The sequence below is a fragment of the Parasteatoda tepidariorum genome, chromosome 9 (assembly GCF_043381705.1).
Source record: "Parasteatoda tepidariorum isolate YZ-2023 chromosome 9, CAS_Ptep_4.0, whole genome shotgun sequence".
Classification (NCBI taxonomy): domain Eukaryota; kingdom Metazoa; phylum Arthropoda; class Arachnida; order Araneae; family Theridiidae; genus Parasteatoda; species Parasteatoda tepidariorum.
In genome coordinates this window covers 17571732-17594556 of record NC_092212.1, presented here as the reverse complement: position 1 = coordinate 17594556, position 22825 = coordinate 17571732, and the positions used below count along the sequence as shown (strand labels likewise).

At 30.7% G+C, this 22825-nt stretch overlaps 1 protein-coding gene across 1 annotated transcript in view; it reads right to left on the bottom strand.

The window, feature by feature from the left end:
* LOC122272717 (cysteine-rich with EGF-like domain protein 2-B) overlaps positions 1 to 22825 on the bottom strand; it is a gene marked incomplete in the record, with an annotated part of 45967 nt that overhangs the window by 4740 nt on the left and 18402 nt on the right. The window contains 1 exon segment of the mRNA XM_071185379.1: positions 20120 to 20176. Coding sequence (XP_071041480.1) covers positions 20122 to 20176 — 55 coding nt within the window.

Below are 22825 nucleotides of genomic sequence, written 5' to 3'. Positions count from 1 at the left end.
TGTTTATATTTCAGGTTGTTTTGATTTAATAATTTTAATTTCATTGTATTTAAGTATGCTTTCAAAATATAATATGGTATTGGTTCCGTTTTAGGTGACGTTTCTCAGCTCCCGGTTAACCGCTCGTCTATGGAAAATCCAACACTTCCGAGAGAAATACAGCACATTAAATTAAATAGAAATAGTTTATTGTTCCTTAGGCATAATTTGTTCCATTGTTCCTTAGGCAGCATAATTTGTTCCATGGATAGGTACCGGTCCACCCCCGGGGGTTGCATCATAGGTTTTCGCATCGTCAGTAATCAAATAAATTTTATTTTGCATACATTCTCAGGTGAGTGTACATGATTCTACCTGATTCGAGGGAAATGACTTAAAATCTGAAATTAGCTTTGCTAGTTTTACCAGTTTAATATTTTTTTTAAATGATATAATTAGTTTATTTTTCATTTTATTAATTTTCTTTATTTGATTTTTAGACGGAATGGAAAGGTTTAAAAAGAAACATCTATAGGTTTATATATCATTGCNTATTGTTCCTTATGCATAATTTGTTCCATTGTTCCTTAGGCAGCATAATTTGTTCCATGGATAGGTACCGGTCCACCCCCGGGGGTTGCATCATAGGTTTTCGCATCGTCAGTAATCAAATAAATTTTATTTTGCATACATTCTCAGGTGAGTGTACATGATTCTACCTGATTCGAGGGAAATGACTTAAAATCTGAAATTAGCTTTGCTAGTTTTACTAGTTTAATATTTTTTTAAATGATATAATTAGTTTATTTTTCATTTCATTTTATTTTTATTTATTTGATTTTTAGACGGAATGGAAAGGTTTAAGAAGAAACATCTATAGGTTTATATATCCTCTGTCTATGTTTATATAATTGTCTGTTCTTTTGAAAGTAACACTTCAGATATGAGTGTAACGTATTGCATCAGAAACTGAAATATATTATCACCATGGTTCTACCACTCCCTACGTACCAGAGCTGTGGGGATACTTAGCAAGTCACTCGAGTGTAATTTGAAAATTTTTGGCTTGGGCTATATTGCTGATATGAAATTAATGATGAGAAAATATCTTAGATCTGTAAAAAAATCTGTTATGCTAAATTATTTTGAAAACAGCAAGAGAATAAAAATAATGAAACATATAGTTTTAAATCGCACCTATATGTTTTGAATTCACTTAAGTTTTTTTCTCCAAATAATTAAGTCTCAAAGCTTTCTATGAAGGATAAGTATAGATGAAGGAATCAGTATTCTATGAAGGAATCTTTCTATGAAATAATTAGTATTTAATAAAACATTCATTGCAAAATGAAACTTAGGAATAAGACTTTGCGTTCAAGAAATAATTTTAAGTTTTGTATTTATTTAATTTTATGCATCAGTTATAAAATGAAAAAAATGTATGAAAAAGCACTTCATAGCTAAAAGAAATCAGCACTTTTCTTTGTCTAACGTAATTTGAATTCAGTGCCGTATGCAACCCAGATGTACAAACTTTGACCACAGCACGTGCGCTCTAAAGAGTCCTCAACACTCTTTCTAATTCAGGATCTTTACTCATAAATATTTGTCATGACTTTTCAAATTTTCCTCGGTTGTGGTCATCATCATTCTGATTTTATAGCTTAAAATACAGTGTCTAGAATAAAATAAGTATATTTTAAGTAAAGCTATACCTGATGTAAAATAAAGTCCTTAGATATTAGATTCATTGCATTGGGGAATAATTTTTATTTATTTATGTAAAAGAAATATTTTCTGCTTCGTGAATTGTTGGAACTGATCTTAATATTTCCGCCTCTTTGATTTCAAATTTCCTAGGAAAATTGGCTTATCTTTACAAACTACAGCTTTTAACCAACTTAATAATATATTCTTCACCAGAATTTCGTAAAATTCCCTCTAGTGAATACTTATTGTCCCCACTTCTCTTCGACGTAAGGAGTTGTAGGAGGGCCATAATGCGTTTTAGTTTACAATGAGATACAAGTTTTTCCAAGGAGTGGTTATTAGTATGTTCACTATTTTTAAAATGCATACACATTTGTCCATAAAAGAAGAAAAAAATTACACCAAAAAAATTAGAAGAGGCAAGAAGTAAATATATTTGGAGAATTAGAAAGAAAGAAAAAATTGGAGGACGCAAGGAGTGAAGATATTTATAGGATTAGAGGGAAAAATTGGAATATGAAAAAGGGGAGATATTTGGAGGATCGGATGAAAAAAATTGATGGATAATTGAAGGAATGGAGGGGAAAAAATTCAGGATGCAAGAAGTGAAGGAAGATTTAATGGTAAAAATAGCAGCATGCAAAAAGTGAGAATATTTGATTTGAGAAATGTATTTTATATTTTATAATGGGTCTGAGAGAAAACTCTTTCGTCCTCATCAAACAGCAATGCGAGAAACAATTACGAATAGTGTTATTTTTGCAAAAAAAAAAAAATTCTGTCTTTACAAAAGCACTATTTTGGAGTTGCAAAGAATTTACGGATAATAAGAATGCATTTTTTATACGTTTTTTACTGAACTAAGAAAGAGCTATACTCATATTAATAACGATTGATTAAAACTTTACCAAATAAGAAACTTTATTTCCATATTAAAGCTTAAAGTGATTTTTTTAAACTACCAGTGTAAAAGACCAAAAATTAAAAATATAAATTTGTAATTCTCTAATTATGGATTCGAAAAATGCATCTAGCAATAATTAAAGCTATTGCTCGCTATGAAAGTCGTGAGCAAATGTTTTAACAAAAGTAGGTTCAATTGGTAGTAATTTAAATTTTATAGATCGTAGAACAAAGATAATTGCACTTACACTTGAAAAAAGTATCCACGAGATAAAAGCAATAAAGTTGCATCTTATATGATACTTCGATGTGGAATGGCGGAAAAATTTCTTAAAAGGTAGAATACTAAACTAAAAATAACTTAAATTTCGTTTCCCTTATAATATACCTTTTTACAAGACGATACAAAAGTTGGCATCTCTGGAAATGTTTAGTCACACAGAAGAATTTCAGGATAATTACTGAAAATGACAACATATGATTTCAATTTTTACTACATGAGCTGCATTTCTTTAAAATATAAAATATTACTAGAGAACAAATTATTTCTTGCATGTATACCGGCACTTAATTTTTCCTAATTCACACATATGCCAAACTCGCTCCGCTTTGTACAAAAAGTTGTTTTCTAATAAAATTTAAGTTATGCTTACTTTAGTATTTTTCATTTTAAATAAATTTTCCAGCACTATACACACAAAAATTTAAAGTTATAAAATGCAACTTTACTGTAGTTACTTCATGGTGACACTTTTAACACGTTGAATGCCATAGGGGTTATGCTTACTTTAGTTATGCTTAATTTAAGTTATGCTTACTTTAGTATTTTTCATTTATTCTAGTTGCTTTACAGTGACACTTTTAAAGAGTGGACGTAATTATCCTTACTCTTCGTAATTTACTACTTAATTTGTTATTCATTTATTAAAACTTTTGCAGAATCTGAGCAGTTGTTAGATCTGAATTAAAAGTAGGAAAAAGTGAGGGAAGTTCAAAACTAAAATGAGTTTTGTTTGGATTCAAAGATACATCTTTTAGTTTATTTCATGTTTGAATGCACAGTTCTAAAAAAGCGTAAAGGTTTATATAAATACCTATTTCATATACTTGTCGGCACCTTTCATAATGTCTAAAAGCATGCAACCTTAATATATCAAATCATAAATTTTCGAAACACAAATTACAACAATTCGTACCATAAATTTTTTGAACCATTTTTTTGTTGGATATGTACAAGAACTAGATCTTAGCTCATTCGGTTGAGGGGATGACAGATCAGAAATTAATTTTGTTCGGAAAGTTAAATTTTTTTTTTTAGTATGCATGTTTGTATATTTGTCCATTATTTTGAAAATAACTTTTAAGATATTAGTTTAACGAATTGCATCGAAAACTGAAATATATTATTACTTGGTTCGTACCATGTCCTACGTACCAGAGCTGTAGGGACAATTAACAAAACACTCTAGCGTGATTTGAAGAAATCGCTGTTTGGACTATATTGCTGATTTGAAATCAACGATGCGAAATTATCGTAGATATGAAATAAAATCTGTTATATTAAATTATTTTAAAAACAGCAAAAGAATAAGAATAATGAAGCATATAGTTTTCAATCTCACCTATATGTTTCGAATTCACTAAAGTTTTTTTTCTTAATAATTAAGTATGAAAGCTTTCTATGAAGGATATATTAATAAGTATTTAATAAAACATTCATTGCAAACTGAAACTTTGGAAGAAGATTTAACGTTCATGAAATAATTTTATGTTTTGTATTTATTTAATTTTATGCATCACCAATAAAATAAAAAAATAATGTACGAAAAAGGACTTCATAGTTAAAAAAAAATAGCAGCGTTTTTCTTTGTCTAATATAATTTAAATTGTCTTCCGAATTTATTATGATTTAAAAATAGATCATCACTGTGACGCAGTGGAAGCGAGAATCGTAAATTTTCAGTGTAGCGTCTGGCGACCCAGCTGGACAAAATTTGACCTAAAGAGTTCTCAACACTCTTTCTAATTCAGGATCCTTGATCAGAAACATTTGTCATGACTTTTTAAATTTTTATTCGGCTGTGGTCATCATGAGTCTGATTTCATAACTTAAAAACCGTGTCCAGAATTAAATAATTATATTTTAAGTATTTTAAGTAAACTGATAGAGCAGGTAAAATCAAGTCCTTAGATATTAGAGTAATTGCACCGGGGAATGGTTTTTATTTATTTATATTTTTTTTCTGCTTTGTGAATTGTTGGAACTAATCTTAGACATTTTCGTCTCTGACATTTTCGCCTGGGAAAATCAGTTTATTTTTACAAGCTACGGTTTTTAACCAATTTAATAATATATTCTTCGCCAGAATTTCTTAAAATTCCTTCGAGATAGTTCTTATTGTCNTTAGACATTTTCGTCTCTTTAATTTCAAATTTCTTGGGAAAATCAGTTTATTTTTACAAGCTACGGTTTTTAACCAATTTAATAATATATTCTTCGCCAGAATTTCTTAAAATTCTTTCGAGATAATTCTTATTGTCCGAACTTCTCTTCGACGTAAGGAGTAGAAGGAAGAAGGCCATAATGAGTTTCAGTTTACGATAAGATACAAATTATTCCCCGGTGTAGTTATTAGTATGTTCATTATTTCTAAAATGCATACACATTTGCTTATAAAAGAAGTAAAAATTACACTAAAACAATTGGAGGATGCAAGAAGTAAATATATTTGGAGAATTAGATAGAAAAAAAATTGGAGGACGCAAGGAGTGAAGATATTTATAAGATTAGAGGGAAAAATTGGAGTATGAAAAAAGTGAAGATATTTGGAGGATCGGAAAAAAAAAATAAATGGATAATTAAAGGATTGGAGGAAAAAATTTGAGGATGCAAGAAGTGAAAGAGCATTAGAGGGTAAAAATAGCAGCATGAAAGTTCTGTGCTCATATTAACAACAATTGGTAAAAACCTTACCGAATAGCAAACTTCATTTCCATACATAATCAAAATTTAATTATTATAAAACTACCAGTAGGAGAGTTATAAAAAAGTAGATATGTTCTTGTAATTTTGCTAACTTTGATGCGTTTACCCCAAAACATTCTAAAAATTAAATCAATTGCTCGTTTTCTAAGTAGTGGGCATGTTCCAACAAGTTTAAGGAAAAAAAATTAAAATGGCAAGTGTTTTTTGTAGCAGATGCATAAGTTTCTATTAATTTGACAATGTTGTTAGGAAAAGTATTTTTTCTTTCTAAGAGTAAGAAAATATCGCGAAGTTTTTTTCTAGTTATTTATTAAACAAAAAGAAAGCAGTTACATATTAATTTCTCTTTTATTCCCTATTGTTCAGGCTCGGTGACAAAACTATATTTCGTCCTTTTTGTATATATATTCAAGACACAGGGAGGATAAAATTCGTGGAGTGCCTTACGCTTCGTAGGCTGTTTTTTTTATAAATATTATTGTAGAAATTTTTTTCCTCAAACATACAAGAGTGCCTAGGCATAGTTATGTATGCTAAGTATTCTGTATATATTCTTCACCAGGATTTCTTAAGATTCGCTCAAGAGAACACTTAGTATCCCCACTTCTATTCGACGTAAGGAGTGGTGGGAAGAAGGCCATTTCAGTTCACGATGAGGTACAAATTATTCCCCGGTGTAGCTATTAGTATATTCACTATTTTCAAAATGCATACACATTTGCTAGTGAAAGAAAAAAAATTACACTAATAAAACTGGAGGATGAGAGAAGTAAATATATTTGGAGAATTAGAGAGAAAAACATTGGAAGACGCAAGGAGTGAAGATATTTATAGGATTAGTTGGAAAAATTGGAGTATGAAAAAGGTGAAGATATTTGGAAGATCGGATGAAAAAAATTAGTGGATAATTAAAGGATTGGAGGGAAAAAAATGCAGGATGCGAGAAGTGAAGGAGGATTTGAAGGCAAAAATGTCAGGATGCAAGAAATGAAGATATTTGATTGGAGAAATATATTTTATATTTCTTAATGGGTCTAAGAGAAACCCCTTTCCTCCTTTTTGAACAGAAATGCTAGAAACAATTACGAATGGCGTTAGTTTTGCAAAAAATTGAAAATTACTATCTTTATAAAAGCGTTATTTAGGAGTTGCAAAGAATATACGGATAAAAAAAACATTTGTTATACGTTTTTTTACTGAACTGACCAAGATCTATTCTCATGTTAATAATGATTGATAAAAACTTTACCGAATAGGATACTTTATTTCCATATAAAAGCTAAATTTGAATTATTTTGAATCTACCAGTATCAAAGATATAAAAAAGTAAATATGAATTGTAATAAATTAAATTTTGCTTCATATTAGGTTAGTTACATCCAAAAATAAAAGCAATTGCCCGTTATCTAAATAGGCGGCAAATGCTGTCTTAACTAAAGTAGATTCGATTTCTGTCTAAGTTCTATTAAAATGGTAGAGCTAATATAATTACACTTACGCTTTGAAAAAGTAACCACGAGATAAAAGCATTAAAGTTGCATTTTATATGATACTTCGATGTGGAATGGCGGAAAAATTTCTTGAAAGGTAGAATACTAAACTAAAAATAACTTAAATTTCGTTTCCCTTATAATATACCTTTTTACAAGACGATACAAAAGGTGGCATCTCTGGAAATGTTTTGTCAGACAGAAGAATTTCAGGAAAATTACTGAAAATGACAGCGGAAGATTTCAGTCCACATGAGCTGCATTTCTTTAAAATATTACTCGAGATCATATTTTTTGTTGCATGTATACCGGCACTTAATTTTTCCTAATTCACAGATATGCCAAACTCGCTCCGCTTTGTAAAAAAGTTGTTTTCTAATAAAATTAAATGCTTACTTTAGTATTTTTCATTTATTCTAGTTGCTTTACAGTGACACTTTTTAAGAGTGGACGTAATTATCCTTACTCTTCGTAATTTACTATTTAATTTGTTATTCATTTATTAAAACTTTTGCTGAATCTGAGCAGTTGTCATATCTGAGTTAAAAGTAGGAAAAGGTGAGGGAAGTTCATAACTAAAATGAGTTTTGTTTGGATTCAAAGAGACATCTTTTAGTTTATTTCATGTCTGAATGCACAGTTCTTAAAAAAAACGCAAAGGTTTATATAAATGCCTATTCCATACACTTGTCGGCTCATTTAATAATGTCTAAAAGCATGTAACCTTAGTATATCAAATCATAAATTTTCGAAACACAAATTACAACAATTCGTACCATAAATTTTTTGAACCATTTTTTTGTTGGATATGCACAAGAACTAGATCTTAGCTCATTCGGTTGAGGGGATGACAGATCAGAAATTAATTTTGTTCGGAAAGTTAGTTTCTTTCTTTAGTATGTATGTATGTATACTTGTCTATTATTTTGAAAATAATTCTTAAGATATTAGTTTAACGAATTGCATCATAAACTGAAATATATTATTACTTGGTTCGTACCATGCCCTACGTACCAGAGCTGTAGGGACACTTAGCAAGTCACTCTAACGTAATTTAAAAAATTGCTGCTTGGACTATATTGCTGATTTGAAATCAACGATGCGAAAATATCTTAGAACTGTAAAAGAAATCTATTATGTTAAATTATTTTAAAAGCAGTAAAAGAATAAGAATTATAAGGAATATAGTTTTCAATCTCACCTATATGTTTCGAATTCACTAAAGTTTTTTTCCTAATAATTAAGTCTGAAAGCTCTCTTTGAAGGATATATTAATCAATATTTAATAAAATATTCATTGCAAAATGAAACTTTGGAACAAGATTTAGCGTTCATGAAATAATTTTATGTTTTGTGTTTATTTAATTTTATGCATCACCCATAAAATAAAAATAAAAAATGTTCGAAAAAGGACTTCATAATTAAAAAAAATTGCAGTATTTTTCTTTGTCTAATATAATTTAAATTGTCGTCCGTATTTATTATGATTTAAAGAATAAATCATCACAGTGACGCAGTGGAAGCGAGAATCGCCAATTTTCAGTGTAGCTTCTGGCTTCCCAACTGGACAATATTTGACCTAAGGAGTTCTCAACACTCTTTCTAATCCAGGATCTTTGATCAGAAACATTTGTTATGACTTTAAATTTTTTTTCGGCTGTGGTCATCATGATTCTGATTTCAAAATTTAAAAACCGCATCCAGAATTAAATACGTATATTTTAAGTAAAGCTATAGCGCAGGTAAAATCAAGTCTTCAGATATTAGATTGGAAGTGAAATATATGAAGAAAATATTAATCAGTATTTAATCAAACATTCATTGCAAAATGAAACTACTGTTTTTAACCAATTTAATAATATATTCTTCACCAGAATTTCTTAAAATTCCTCGGAGTGAATACTTAGTGTCCCCACTTCTCTTCGACGTAAGGAGTGGTAGGAAGAAGGCCATAATGAGTTTCAGTTTACGATAAGATACAAATTATTCCCTGGTGTAATTATTAGTATGTTCACTAATTCTAAAATGCGTACACATTTTCTTATAAAAGAAATAAAAATTACACTAAAAAAATTGGAGGATGCAGGAAGTAAATATATTTGGAGAATTAGATAGAAAAGAAATTGGAGGACGCAAGGAGTGAAGATATTTATAGGATTAGAGGGAAAAATTGGAGTATGAAAAAAAGGGAGACATTTGGAAGATCGGACGATAAAAATTGATGGATAATTGAAGGAATGGAGGGGAAAAAATTCAGGATGCAAGAAGTGAAGGAAGATTTGAGGGTAAAAATAGCAGCATGCAAAAAGTGAGGGTATTTGATTTGAGAAACGTATTTTGTATTTTATAATGGGTCTGAGAAAAAACCCTTTCGTCCTCTTCGAACAGCAATGCGAGAAACAATTACGAATAGTGTTATTTTTGCAAAAAAAAAAATGCTATCTTTACTAAAGCGTTAATTAGGAGTTGCAAAGAATATACGGATTAAAAAAAAAACATTTTTTATATGTCTTTTACTGAACTCTTTAAGATCTGTGCTCATATTAATAACAATTGGTAAAGACCTTACCGAATAGCAAACTTCATTTCCATATAAAATCAAAATTTTATTATTTTAAAACTACCAGTAGGACAGTTATAAAAAAGTACATATCGTATTGTAATTTTGTGAACCCTGTGAAGTTTTCCTCAGAAAATTCTGTAAGTTAATGCAATTGCTCGTTATCTAAGTAGTGGGCATGTTACGATACAAAATAATTCCTGCAGAGCTGCTAACTCTTTCGGTTTTCCCGGAAGATTTTAATTTCGTATTAAAAGTGGTACCGAAACTCATGTCATGCCATTAGACTTTTCGGATTATAATAATAATTATAAATGAGTTTGACCACCACTACATATAAAAGCATAATAATCTATATGATAGCGGATTTTAACCGAGTTAAAATATTAATATATTTTTGAGTAAGATTGTTTTTCGGTGATTGTTTGACTACCACTTGAAAAATCCATTCTCAGAAAGAGTAAAAGGTATGTTCCTGTTCCAACAGGTTTAAGGAAAAAAAAATTAAACTTTTTTACATGTGAAAGATAGTTTAGAATGGCAAGTATTTTTTGTAGCAGATGCATATTTTTCTATTAATTTGACAAAGTTGTTACGAAAAGTATTTTTTCTTTCTACGATTAAGAAAATATCGCGAAGTTTTTTTTCTAGTTATTTTTTAAACAAAAAGAAAGCAGTTACATGTTAATTTCTCTTTTATTCTCTATTGTTTAGGCTCGGTGACAAAACTATATTTCTTCCTTTTTGTATATATATTCAAGACACAGGGAGGATAAAATTTATTCAAAATGTTTTTAACTCATTTTTGTAATTTCATGATGAATGGGATAGGGAACGCTGCGCGGCCCAGCTGCCCAGTTGTTTTTAAATAAAGTGAGTAAGTAAAACCTTGCTTTGTTATGAACTGATTATTTTCAAAAATTAAGGCAAATGCCCGTTATCTAAGTAGGTTCAATTTCTGTCTAAGTTCTATTAAATTGGTAGCAAATTAAATGTTATAAATCGTAGACCTAATATAATTACACTTACTCTTTTAAAAAGTATCCACGAGATAAAAGCAATCAAAGTGCATTTTATATAATACTTCGATGTGAAATGGCAGAAAAATTTCTTAAAAGGTAGAATAAACTAAAAATAACTTAAATTTCGTTTCCCTTATAAAATACCTTTTTACAAGACGATGCAGAAGTTCGCATCTCTGGAAATGTTTTGTCCGACAGAAGAATTTCAGGAAAATGAATGTAAATGACAATGAATGGTTTCAGTTTTTACTATATTACATGAGTTGTATTTCTTTAAAATATTAAATATTAGTAGAGAACAATTTTTTTTGTTGCATATATATTGCCACTTAATTTTTCCTAATTCACAGATATGCCAAACTCGCTCCGCTTTGTAAAAAAAGTTGTTTTCTACTAAAATTTAAGTTATGCTTGCTTTAGTATTTTTCATTTTAAGTGAATTTTCCAGCAATATGCAAAAAAAAAAAATTTAAAGTTATAAAATGCAACTTTACTGTAGTTGCTCCATGGTGACACTTTTTACCCTTTTGAAGGCCGTGGTAAGTATACTTATCACCACGTTTTACCACCTTTAGGTTTTGGTTTCCATTTTTCAATAACTTCAGCTTTCTTGAATTTAGTTTGAATAAATTTGGTAACCATTTGTCACTTTTAAAAAACGTATAAAAGTTACAAAATACATAATTCCTTTTGAAGTTTGTAGCATTTAAGGAATTTATTTTATAAATAAAGAAAAATAAAAGTCAGTAAGTTCCTAATAGGTCATGTTAAGTATATTTACCACAAAAAAAATGGCATTTTTATAAACTAAATGAGTTTTTTTTAATATCAATTACTGTTCTTAAAACAATTTCAATTCCAGAAATAGTTTAATTTACCTTTACTAGAAATAAAGGGCCCATTAAAGGGTTAACACGTTGAATGCCATAGGGGTCACCGGTGACTGGCGAGGCCAAGATTATTAGAAAGACATAAGTCGAGTAAATTTTTATATTATTATCGTACCTAAAATGGTTTGAAGAATTAAATGGAATATAGAACACACAAAAGTAGTTTTATTTATATACTCAGAGATGCCAACTTGCTCCGGACGGAGAATCAATATTTCCAAGAGGTAGTTTATTAATTGTGATTCTTAGTTTGATAAATTCAATTCAGTAGATTTTTAACCACCACTATTTCTAAACAATTAGTAGGCTTATATAAATCACCACTTATTTTCTAATGTGTCAAGCTAAACCTTTTAAAAAACTAGTAAAATCTGTCTAATATTTGCAAATTTAGTTAGTAGTTAGTATCTTTAGTTAGTCCAACAGACGGGCAAGCCATGTAAAATTAGCATGGCATTCAACGTGGTGGACGAAATTGTCCTTATTCTTCGTAATTTACTACTTAATTTTTTACTCATTTATTAACCCGTTTTGTCCCGGATATAAATATTGAAATGATACAAAAAGTGGTTTTGTGGAAAAAGAGGTATAATATACTATCGAAATTAATTGGTTTTTCTACTGTTAGGGCATTCAAAAAGTCTTTGATAGATCAAAAAGTACTTGCTCCTTATAATTCTAGATCTAATCAGAAATAACTAAATCATTGTGGTATCTGAGAATCTTTTAATTCACCCAGATAAATGAAAATGCTGAAAAAAGTTTCCCACCACCATGAATGTCTTTGAAAAAAGGAACTGTCCCAAATATATGACGCTGGGCGTTAACCGGTTAAAACGTTTGCTGAAGCTGAGCAGTTAATTAATCATTGAATTAAAACTAAGAAAGGGTGAGGGAATTTTAAAACTAAAACTAGTTTTGTTTGGTCTGCTGAATTTGTTTTCAAAATATTTTTCAATTTATCTTACGCCTGAATGCACAGTTCTAAAAAACGCATAGGTTTATATAAATACCTATTCTATACACTTGTCCGCTCCTTTAATAATGTCTAAAAGCATGTAACTTTAATATATCAAATCATAAATTTTCAAAACATAAATTACAACAATTCGTACCATAAATTTTTGGAACCATTTTTTTGTTGCATGTGTACAAGAACTAGATCTTAGCTGATTCGGTTGAGGGGATGACAGATCAGAAATTAATTTTGTTCGGAAAGCGAGTTTCTTTTATTTAGTATGATATTTATTTATTTTTTTTATCAGAATGTACAGTTTTAATAAGAACGTATTCTCTGTGTATATTTGTCGGTTACTTTGAAAATATAACTCTTAAGATGTTATAATTTAACGTATTGCATCATAAACTGAAATATATTATTACCTTGTTCCTACCATGTCCTACGTACCAGAGCTGTAGGGACACTTAGCAAGTCGCTGTAGTGAAATTTAAAAAATCGCGGCTTGGACTATATTGCTAACTTGAAACCAACGAGCGAAAATATTTGAGATCTGTAAAAAAAAACTATTATGCTAATTTATTTTAAAAACAGGAAAAGATTAATAATATTGAAGTATATAGTTTTTAATCTCACCTATATGTTTTCAATTTACTTAAATTTATTTCTCCAAATAATTAAAATTGAAAGCTTTCTATGAAGAATATATTAATCAGTATTTGATAAAGCATTCATTGCAAAATGAAACTTTGGAATAAGATTTAACGTTCAGGAAATAATATTAAGTTTTGCATTTATTTAATTCTATGCATTATCCATAAAATAAGAAAAAAATGTATAAAAAAGGACTTCATAGTACAAAAAAAAGCAGCATTTTTCTTTGTCTAACATGATTTGAATTTTCTTTCATATTTATTATGATTAAAATAATCCTCACAATAAGGTAATGCAAGCGAGAATCGTCAATTTACAGTGTGGTAACTGCAACGCAGCTGGACAAAATTTGAACACAGCACGTGCGCTCTAAAGAGTTCTCAACTCTCATTCTAATTCAGGATCCTTGATCAAAAACATTTGTTATGACTTTATAAATTTTTTTTCGGTTGTGGTCATCATGATTCGAGTGAATACCTAGTGTCCCCCTTTCTCTTCGACGTAAGGAGTTGTGGGAAGAAAGCCATAATGCATTTCAGTTAACAATGAGATACAAATTATTCCCCGGTGTAGTTATTAGTATGTTCACTATTTTTAAAACGCATACACATTTGTTTATGCAAGAAAAAAAATTACACCAAGAAAATTGGAGGATGCAAGAAGTAAATATATTTGGGGAATTAGAGAGAAAGAAAAAATTGGAGGACGCAAAGAGTGGAGATATTCATAGGATTAGAAATAAAAATTGGAGTATGAAAAATGTGGAGATATTTGGAGAATCGGATGAAAAAAAATTAATTAATAATTAAGGGATTGGAGGAAAAAAAAATTCAGGATGCAAGAAGTGAAGGAGGATATGAGGGTAAAAATGGCAGCATGCAAGAAGGGAAGATATTTGATTGTGGAAATGTATTTTATCAGTAGTTTCTTAATGGGTCTCAGAGAAACCCCATTCGTCGTCTTCGAACAGCAATGCGAATAGTGGTATTTTTGCAAAAAATGAAATGCTGTCTTTCCTGAAGCATTATAAAAAAAAATATACGTTTTTTACTGAACTCACTAAAATATATACTCATATTAATAACGATTGATAAGAACCTCACCTAATAGGAAACTTCAAATCCATATAAAAGTAAAAATTTCATTTTTTTAAATCTACCAGTATGAGAAGAATAAAAAAGTAAATATAGTTTTGTAATTATTATAAATATTAGGGTCAAAGCTTACACTAGTGTCTGAAAATTAAAGCATTTGCTCGTTATGTAAGTAGTGAGCAGATGTTGTCTTAACTAAAGTAGAGGGTCAATTACTGTCTAAATAATTTTAAACCAGAATATTTGTTAAGATTTTTTAAATTTTTTTCTCGGCTGTGGACATCATGATTCAGTTATTAGAACTTAAAATACCGGAAATAAATAAGTATATTTTAAGACAAGCTATATAGGAGCTAAAGGCCTGGTTTCTTAGGACAGGACGCCGTCAGCTGGAAATCAGCGCTAACCTCTGATTGGTCCATTTGTGAGTTTGATAGTATACGTCATCGAACGCTCATCTTGAACTACAATTGCCGTCCAATCAACTGCAATTGGATTACAACGTGACGTTAACCACAGAAGCAATGACGGACAACATCCAGCAGTACATTGAAATCAGCCAAGATTTTGATTTTGACATTAAACATAACTTCTTAATTAACCATAGCACTCTTCATTTAGCTCAGCTATAATGTGTTTTTTCTTGGACAAAGTCATTATTTGCTCTCTAAAACACTGGTCGACAATAACAAAATCAATACAAATTCAAAATAAATATTTGTTTACGTTATTAACGCATGCGCAATGAGAGATAATGTCTGCGTTGGACCGACTGCTCACGCTGAGTTAACAAAAAAGTATTTTTCTGACGTCAGCTCTACGTCAACTTTCCGCTGACGCCCAGATCAGGCGCTAGTTCTAAGAAACCAGGCCTTGAGCTAACAAACCAGTATTTTGCTGGCGTCAGCGGGACGTTGACGTCCCGCTGACGCCCAGATCAGGCGCTTGTCCTAAGAAACCAGACCTTAAGATTAAGATCTTTGCTATTAGATTCATTATATTTGGGAACAATTTTTTTTATGCATATTTTTTGTTTGTTTTCTGCTTCGTGAATTGTTGGAACTGGTCTTAGATATTTTCGTCTCTTTGACTTCGAAATTTCACCGGAAATCGGTTTCTCTTTACAAACTAGAGTTTCAAACCGATTTAATAATAAATTCTCCGCCTGGAATTCGTTCAATTCCTAAAGGTGAATGCCTTGTGTCGCCATTTTTCTTTTGCGTAAGGAGTGGTAGAAAGAAAGCTCTAATACGTTCCAGTTTATGATGCAATACATTCAGATAATATTTTTTTTTGGTCGAAAGGAACATTGTTATTATTCATTTGATATTTTCAAAGGAACATACAAAAGTATATGCATGTATAGACACCTATAAGTTCTTCATAATTTTCTGCATTCATATAAAAAATAAACTAAGCTGAAAAATATCATTTTGCAAAGACTCCGTAACCATCAGAGCAAAAGTATTTTCAGAATTGAAATATCTACATCAACATTGTACTTGTATAAATGCAACAAAAAATTATTCCCCAGTGTAGTTATTAGTGTGATCACTATTTTTACACCACCTTCATATTTGTTGTAAAACGAAAAAAAAAAAGAAAAAAAAAGAAAAAAAACAATTTTACACCCAAAAAATATGGAGGATGCAAAAAGTGAAGAAAATTAGAGGATTTGAAGGCAACAATTTCAGGATGCAAAAAGAGAAGATATTTGATTGGTGAAATATATTTTATATTTCTTAATGGGTCTAAGAGAAACTCCTTTCGTTCTTTTTGAATAGCAAAGCAAGAAACAATTACGAATCGTGTTATTTTTGCGAAAAATTGAAAATTACTATCTTTATAAAATCGTTATTTAGGAGTAGCAAAGAATTTACGGATTTAAAAAAAAAAAAAAACGTTTTTTACTGAACTTATAAAAATTTAGATTCAAATTAATTATGATTGATAAAATTCTTCCCAAGAGAAAACTTTATTTCCCTATAAAAGTTAAATTTTATTTTTTAAATCTACCAGGTTGAGAGATATAAAAAAGTAAATATTTAATTTGTAATTTTGTAAATAATTCTTGTGATGATACAAGTGCTTGCTCTATAAGTTGTGGGCAGATGCTATGTTAATTAGAAATAGGTAAGACTTTTTTTAAAAGTTTTAATAAATTCATAGTGGTAGTTAGTAAATAAATAAGAGTTAGGATAATTTGAGTTACACTTTGAAAGAGTAATTACGAGACAGGGGTGAGAGCGAGACGGAAAAGAGGAAAGACTGGTAGTAAAACCATTTCAGTTATAGCTAGTTTTGGGGAGGAGTTTACTTATTCTTTTTTTAAATTCTTCAACAATATCTACTTTATCTTGGAAAAGAAGCAGTTTTATATATATGCCAGAATTATAAAAGAAATCTTGATAGTTACAGATATTTCATTTTTTTCGAAAAAAATGCTGGAATGAAATGTTTTACGTACCAGGTTTTTCTCTTTTCCGTCTTGCTATATAAGGGCTTTCACCCATGTTACGAGATAAAAGCAATTAAGTGGCATTTTATATGATACGCCATAGAAAGTATCATATGCATAGCTGCTAACTTTCTGAGCTTTTTGTAAAAATTTATTCTAATGTTAGCTAAGTTTATTTGTTGTTATAAATTTGTTTACTGCATTATTTTTTTGTTCATTAAAACTTATTTTTCCACACTACTATATACAAATGATTTAAATCATTGGTTCTCAACGGGGGCGATACCGCCCCCCTGGGGGCATTGGGAGTATGCTGAGGGGCGGTGAACTTGTTTTGGGCAGTAGGGGGGCGTTGGGTATGTTTTGGGCGGTAGGGGGCGATGAGCATGTTTTGTCATTCAAATTTAAAACTTAGAAATAAAATTATTAAATTAAGATTTATTTAATAAATAAAATTAATCTAAAATTAATATTAAAGAGAAAAAAATTTAATTAATATAATAAATAAAGATTATCTGATAAACCATTTGTACCAGCAATAAAACGAACTTATACGGCACCTATTCTCCGATTCGAACCAACACACCTCAGCGCATGAGTCTGTACCATTTGCCTTCGACTTATTCAAGCCATTTGGGGAAAATTGAAGTCATTGCGCTTTCAGTATGAATTTTTGATTTGACCCGTGTTTATTATATTGGTTTTTCTTAGCTTCATTAAAGTTTTTTCCCCTGCCACCAACAATGTCGGTTAATAAAAAGAGGTGTCATCAATACAGTGCCACATACTTGAAATTGGGATTTGTTCAATCACTGTTGAACTCTCAACTACCCATGTGTTTACTTTGTAATAAAGTTTTATCTAATGAGGTAATGAAATCTTACCGTTATCAGGAGCATTTGCAAAAAACTTATTCTGACAAACAAAATAAAGATTTGACATTTTTCATGAACATCTTCTATCACGCTTCTGAAGGCACCTTCGGTCTCTGGGTTACTAGCAACCTCATCACAAAAATGCGACGATGGTTTAATAGCTTCGTATAATATATCAAAATTTATAGCTAAATCTGGGAAAGCTCATACCATCGGAGTAGAGTTGATACTGCCGTTTGTCAAGGAAATTTTAGAAACAGTTTCACACCATCCAGTCGCATCCATTGTAATAAAAAAATATCCCGTAAGCAACGATATAGTGAGGCGACGAAATGATGAATTGCCTGAAGACGTTGAAATTTCTTTACGCAAACGTTCGATATTCAACGAATTTTCCCTTCAAGTTGATAAATCAACGTTGCCAGATAATGTAGGCTTTACTGTAGGCATATGTCCGGTTTGTGAAGGTAGGAAAAATTATTCAAGAGATGCTTTTTGCAAGAAGCTTGATTGTAGATATCAAAGGTAAATCTATTTTTAATACTTTCAAAGATTATTTTAAAGAGAAAAACATTCCTCTTGCGAATATTATGTATATCACCACTGATAGGCTCCTGCAATGGTGGATCGACATTGCCCTTTTGGAAAGGAAGGTACCAGATGTCTTAGCTGTTCACTGCGTGATTCACAGAAAGCATTTAGTAGGGGAAAATCTCAGCAACCATTTGCATCAATCATTGCAATATGCCATATCTGCAGTGAACAAAATTCATTGTAATGCTCTCTACGATTGATTATTCAGACAGTTGTGAAAAAAAACGATAAGGAATTCAATCACTTGCCGATACTTCGCTGGCTTTCCAAAAGCTTCTGTCTCAATAGGTATTGGAATCCTTTCGACTCTATGCTTGAGTTCCTCGAAAACAGAGATGTAGCTCTGAGAGACAGATTGCTAGAATTTAAGAAAGACTTTGACAGATTTATCTGTGAAATTTAAGGGTGATAATTTACATCTTCAAGGCAACGAGCTCAATTTGATTCATTCAAAATCAGTTATTTCCGCCTTTCTAAAGAAACTCATTTCGTGTAAGCAGGATTTTGGTTGGAATGAGTTCAGCCAAGCAGGCGAAATTCACTCTGATGACGCACAAGAAAATTGTCAACATCTTGACTCTTTGCACATGAACTTTTCTGACCGTTTTAAAGATGTCTTGTTCCCTAGAAGTGCCTCAATGGGTTTATGGGTTCTGAACCCTTTTGTGAATATTGAAACAGCAGAGGTTCAGACTTACGAGAAATTGGTTGAACTTTTAATTAAGTAAACTTTGAAGTGATGATCGTCTCACAGAATTTTTGCTTAAAGGTAACATCAGTCGTCTCTATCCTTGACTGTAGACTATCATTAAACATTTTTAATTGCCTCCCCTTCCCCCTAGCTTGTCGAACATGGAGTCAATGTTGTTACAGATCTTATCACAAAAAGGAGAAATCGACTCAAAATTGTGCAACGAGGGGATTAGCTATATTCGTCTGTTCTTTAAAAAATAACTTTTTTACATTAGTGTAACGTATATATATAGACATTAGTTTAACGTATTGTATCATAAACTGAAATATATTATTACCTTACTCCTACTACGCCCTACGTAACAGAGCGGTGGGCACACTTTGCAAGTCACTCTAGTGTAATTTGAAAATCAGGGTTTGGGCTTTAATGCCGATTTGATATCAACGATCCGAAAATAACTTAACTCTTTTAAGAAATCTCATGCAAGAATACCTGCCAACTTTCTACGCTTTTAGTAAAAATTTATTAATTTATGTTTCAATGTATTATTTTTTATTCAACTTATTTTTTCGCACCACTACATATAAATGATTTAAAAGTTCATATCAAAAACCACTTTGTAATAACACATTTGTGATGAGACTTTAGCAAATTTCCAAAATTCTGAAAGCTTTGGTTTTTGAAAGTCTACCACTCTGCAAAATATTTTGCGAGAAGTGTAGTAGTTGGCTGGCCTATATATGCTGTGTAGCTTTAAGCTAGAACATTACCTCTGAATTAACCGGTTCTCGCCCAGCATCATACATTTAGGACAGTTCCTTTTTTCAAAGACATTCATTGTGGTGAGAAACTTTTTTCAGTATTTTCATTTATCTGGGTGAATTAAAAGATTCTCAGATACCACAATGATTTAGTTATTTCTGATTAGATCTAGAATTATAAGAAGCAAGTACTTTTTGCTCTATCAAAGACTTTTTGAATGCTCTAACTGTAGAAAAACCAATTAATTTATAATTGGTTTTTTTACATTCTTTTATTGGTTCTGGTATAATATATTTTACCACTTTTTCCATAAAACCACTTTTTGTATCATTTCAATCTATAAATTCGGGAGAAAACGGGTTAAAAAGTAAACCCTTTACCACTTTCTCTCGTAAAAGAACCTTTTGTATTATTCTATAGAAGACGTAAGCTTTCACGGCATAACTTTTCATAATTCCATATTTATGATATTAATTTCAGTCATACGTACCATTATAATGGATTTCTGTTTCGCAATGGTATGCTTGAGTTGCTAATTTTTAAATTTCTACAAAAAAGAAAATATCTTACTACCATTTTTTTAAAACATAAATGTATTATGATACATTCCAACACATTCGTTTTCAAAATAATGACACGTTCAATACCATGCCTGCCTACTCTTCCGAATTCGCCGGAAGATTTTATTTTCATATTTAAAGAGGTAGCAATACTCAGGTTATTCCAATTAACGTTTTGAATTATAATGATAATTATAAATGAGTCTGACCACCACTACATATAAATAATTACAATAAATATATAAAATCATAATAATCCTTGCACAAGCGAATTTCAATAGAATCAAAATATAACTATATTTTTGAGTCAGATTTTATATTTCGTTTATTGTTTTACAACCACTCTGAAAATCCATTCTCGGAAAGAGTGAAAGTTGGCAGGTATGCAATACCATAGGAGAGACTCGAAATTCGATTAAATTTTAAATTTTTTTTGTATCATCAGAGATGCCAACTGCTCCGGACAAGTAAAAATATTTTTAAAATTGGTAATTAACTACTAACTAAAATGTACAAATATTTAGTAAATTTTGCTTATTTTTAAAAGGTTTAGCATGCCTTAACTTACTCATACTCATATGTGTTGGTTATCTTAGCGTCAGCCCCGCTAGGGGCTCTTCATCTGAGTGGAAATAAATAATAAATCGCCGAAGCGCAACTGAAAGGTGAAAGTCATGCCTTAACTTTTTAAGTGGCGATTCATACAAGTCTTCGAATAATTTAGAAATAGTGGTGGATAAAAACCTAATATATCGAATTTATTAAACCAAGAATCACACATTAAAAAACTACCACTTGAAAATATTTATCCGTTGTCCGGAGCAAGTTGGCATCTCTGTATCATTATCGTTACTAAAATGGTTTGAAGAAATTGATGCAATATAGAACAGACTAAAATAGTTTATACACAGAGATGCCAACTTGTTCAGGACAGCGAATAAATATTTTCAAGCGATAGTTTGTTAATTGTGATTCTTGGTTTAATAAATTCAAATTAGTAGATTTTTATCCACCACTATTTCTAAACAATCCGTAGGCTTATATGATTCACCACTTTTCCAGATATGTCATTCTAACCATTTAAAAAACTTGCAAAGTCTGACTAATAATTGCAAATTTAGTTTGTTGTTATTTACCTTTTGGCCAGCCGGGAAAGACATGTAAAATTAGAGTGGCATTCAACGTGTTAAAAAGGCGCCTCCCTGACTAGGCGTGAAAGAAGCGGGTTGGAATCCAGCAGTTACTCTGGATGTATCTTTAAAATGGTAACAAAAAGTCATTTATAGACAACTTCGTTCAAACAACTTTTCTTCCCTGCGTAATAATTAGCAGTTATTTTTGTTTGTTAATGAAAGATTGAGTGACGTTTTCAGAGTGGATATAGTCAGGGTAAGAAGAAAGGGTGTCGAAACTATTTTGTAATAGATTTTTCATCCCGATGAGGTGACATTGGTTCTAATCCGAGCGATGGCTATTCGACACAAATTTAACACCTGGCTGGCATCGACTAAAATGGTGACCTATAATATCCTCTGGGGTACACGGTTCCTTATAAGTAGTCTGCGCAGACTATTTAAAAAATGAGCCAGTTGTTCGCTTGAACCTAAATTCTCATATATATTTAAGAATTGAATCTGTAGTGGTTGACTAGTAAATAAGACAAACCAATTATATTCATAAATTAAAAAAAAATTTTAGACACATATTTTCTACCACTTTCTTCTTTCTATTAGATTTTCTATTAAATGGCTCTTTCGTCAATTTTTTTACCTTCATAGTGAACTGCTCGGATAACCTATAAAAACCGTGCAAAGACTTTCAGTTATAGGTCGCGTTGGCTAGAGTCCTCTTGCCGTCAGGCTAACCGTGAGAGATTTTCGTGCTTTTCCTCGCCATGTATCGTTAATGCGTATCAGTCCTCAATAAAAGCAATTTTCTCCCACTACTTGATCCAGAAGGTCCTTTGTCTTCTGTATTGGGTTGAAAATTACAAGCCAACGGAGTTGACTATTGGTAGTCGCAAACGACATTGGTAGTCGTTTGTTTATATTTATTAGGCAAACAATATGTACGTTACAGTAAATAACCGAAATCAAGATAACGTTGGCTTTCACCGGTGAATGTCAACAATCACATAGTCGCTATGGTGAAGATCAGAAATATTTGTTACATCCGATTTGATATTAATTTAATTGTTGATATTATTCTACTTATTCTATAGTTTTAATATCTTCTGAGGATAGATAAGGAGAAACATAAGTGTTTGGACTACCGGTTAAAGGCATACTGGACACTTGATCTTGAAAAACATTGATGTAGGGCATACCGGGCAGTGGAACTTAACTAGATCTAGTACATATTTCAAACATTTATCATAAAGACTATGTGATTCTCAACTTTCACCGGTGGAAAGTCAACAACCACCTATTTCGGTCATTCACAATAACATATATATATTTTATGCCGACATAACATATTATTATTTATTACATACTATATCAAATAATTATTTAACATATTATTATTTATTTCATATTTATAATATCCTCTAGAAAAATTATTTTACCCGAGACAAAAAAGTAAGTGGCTATGCAATTTAATACGCCATATAATAAGGCAACTATGCAATCTATACT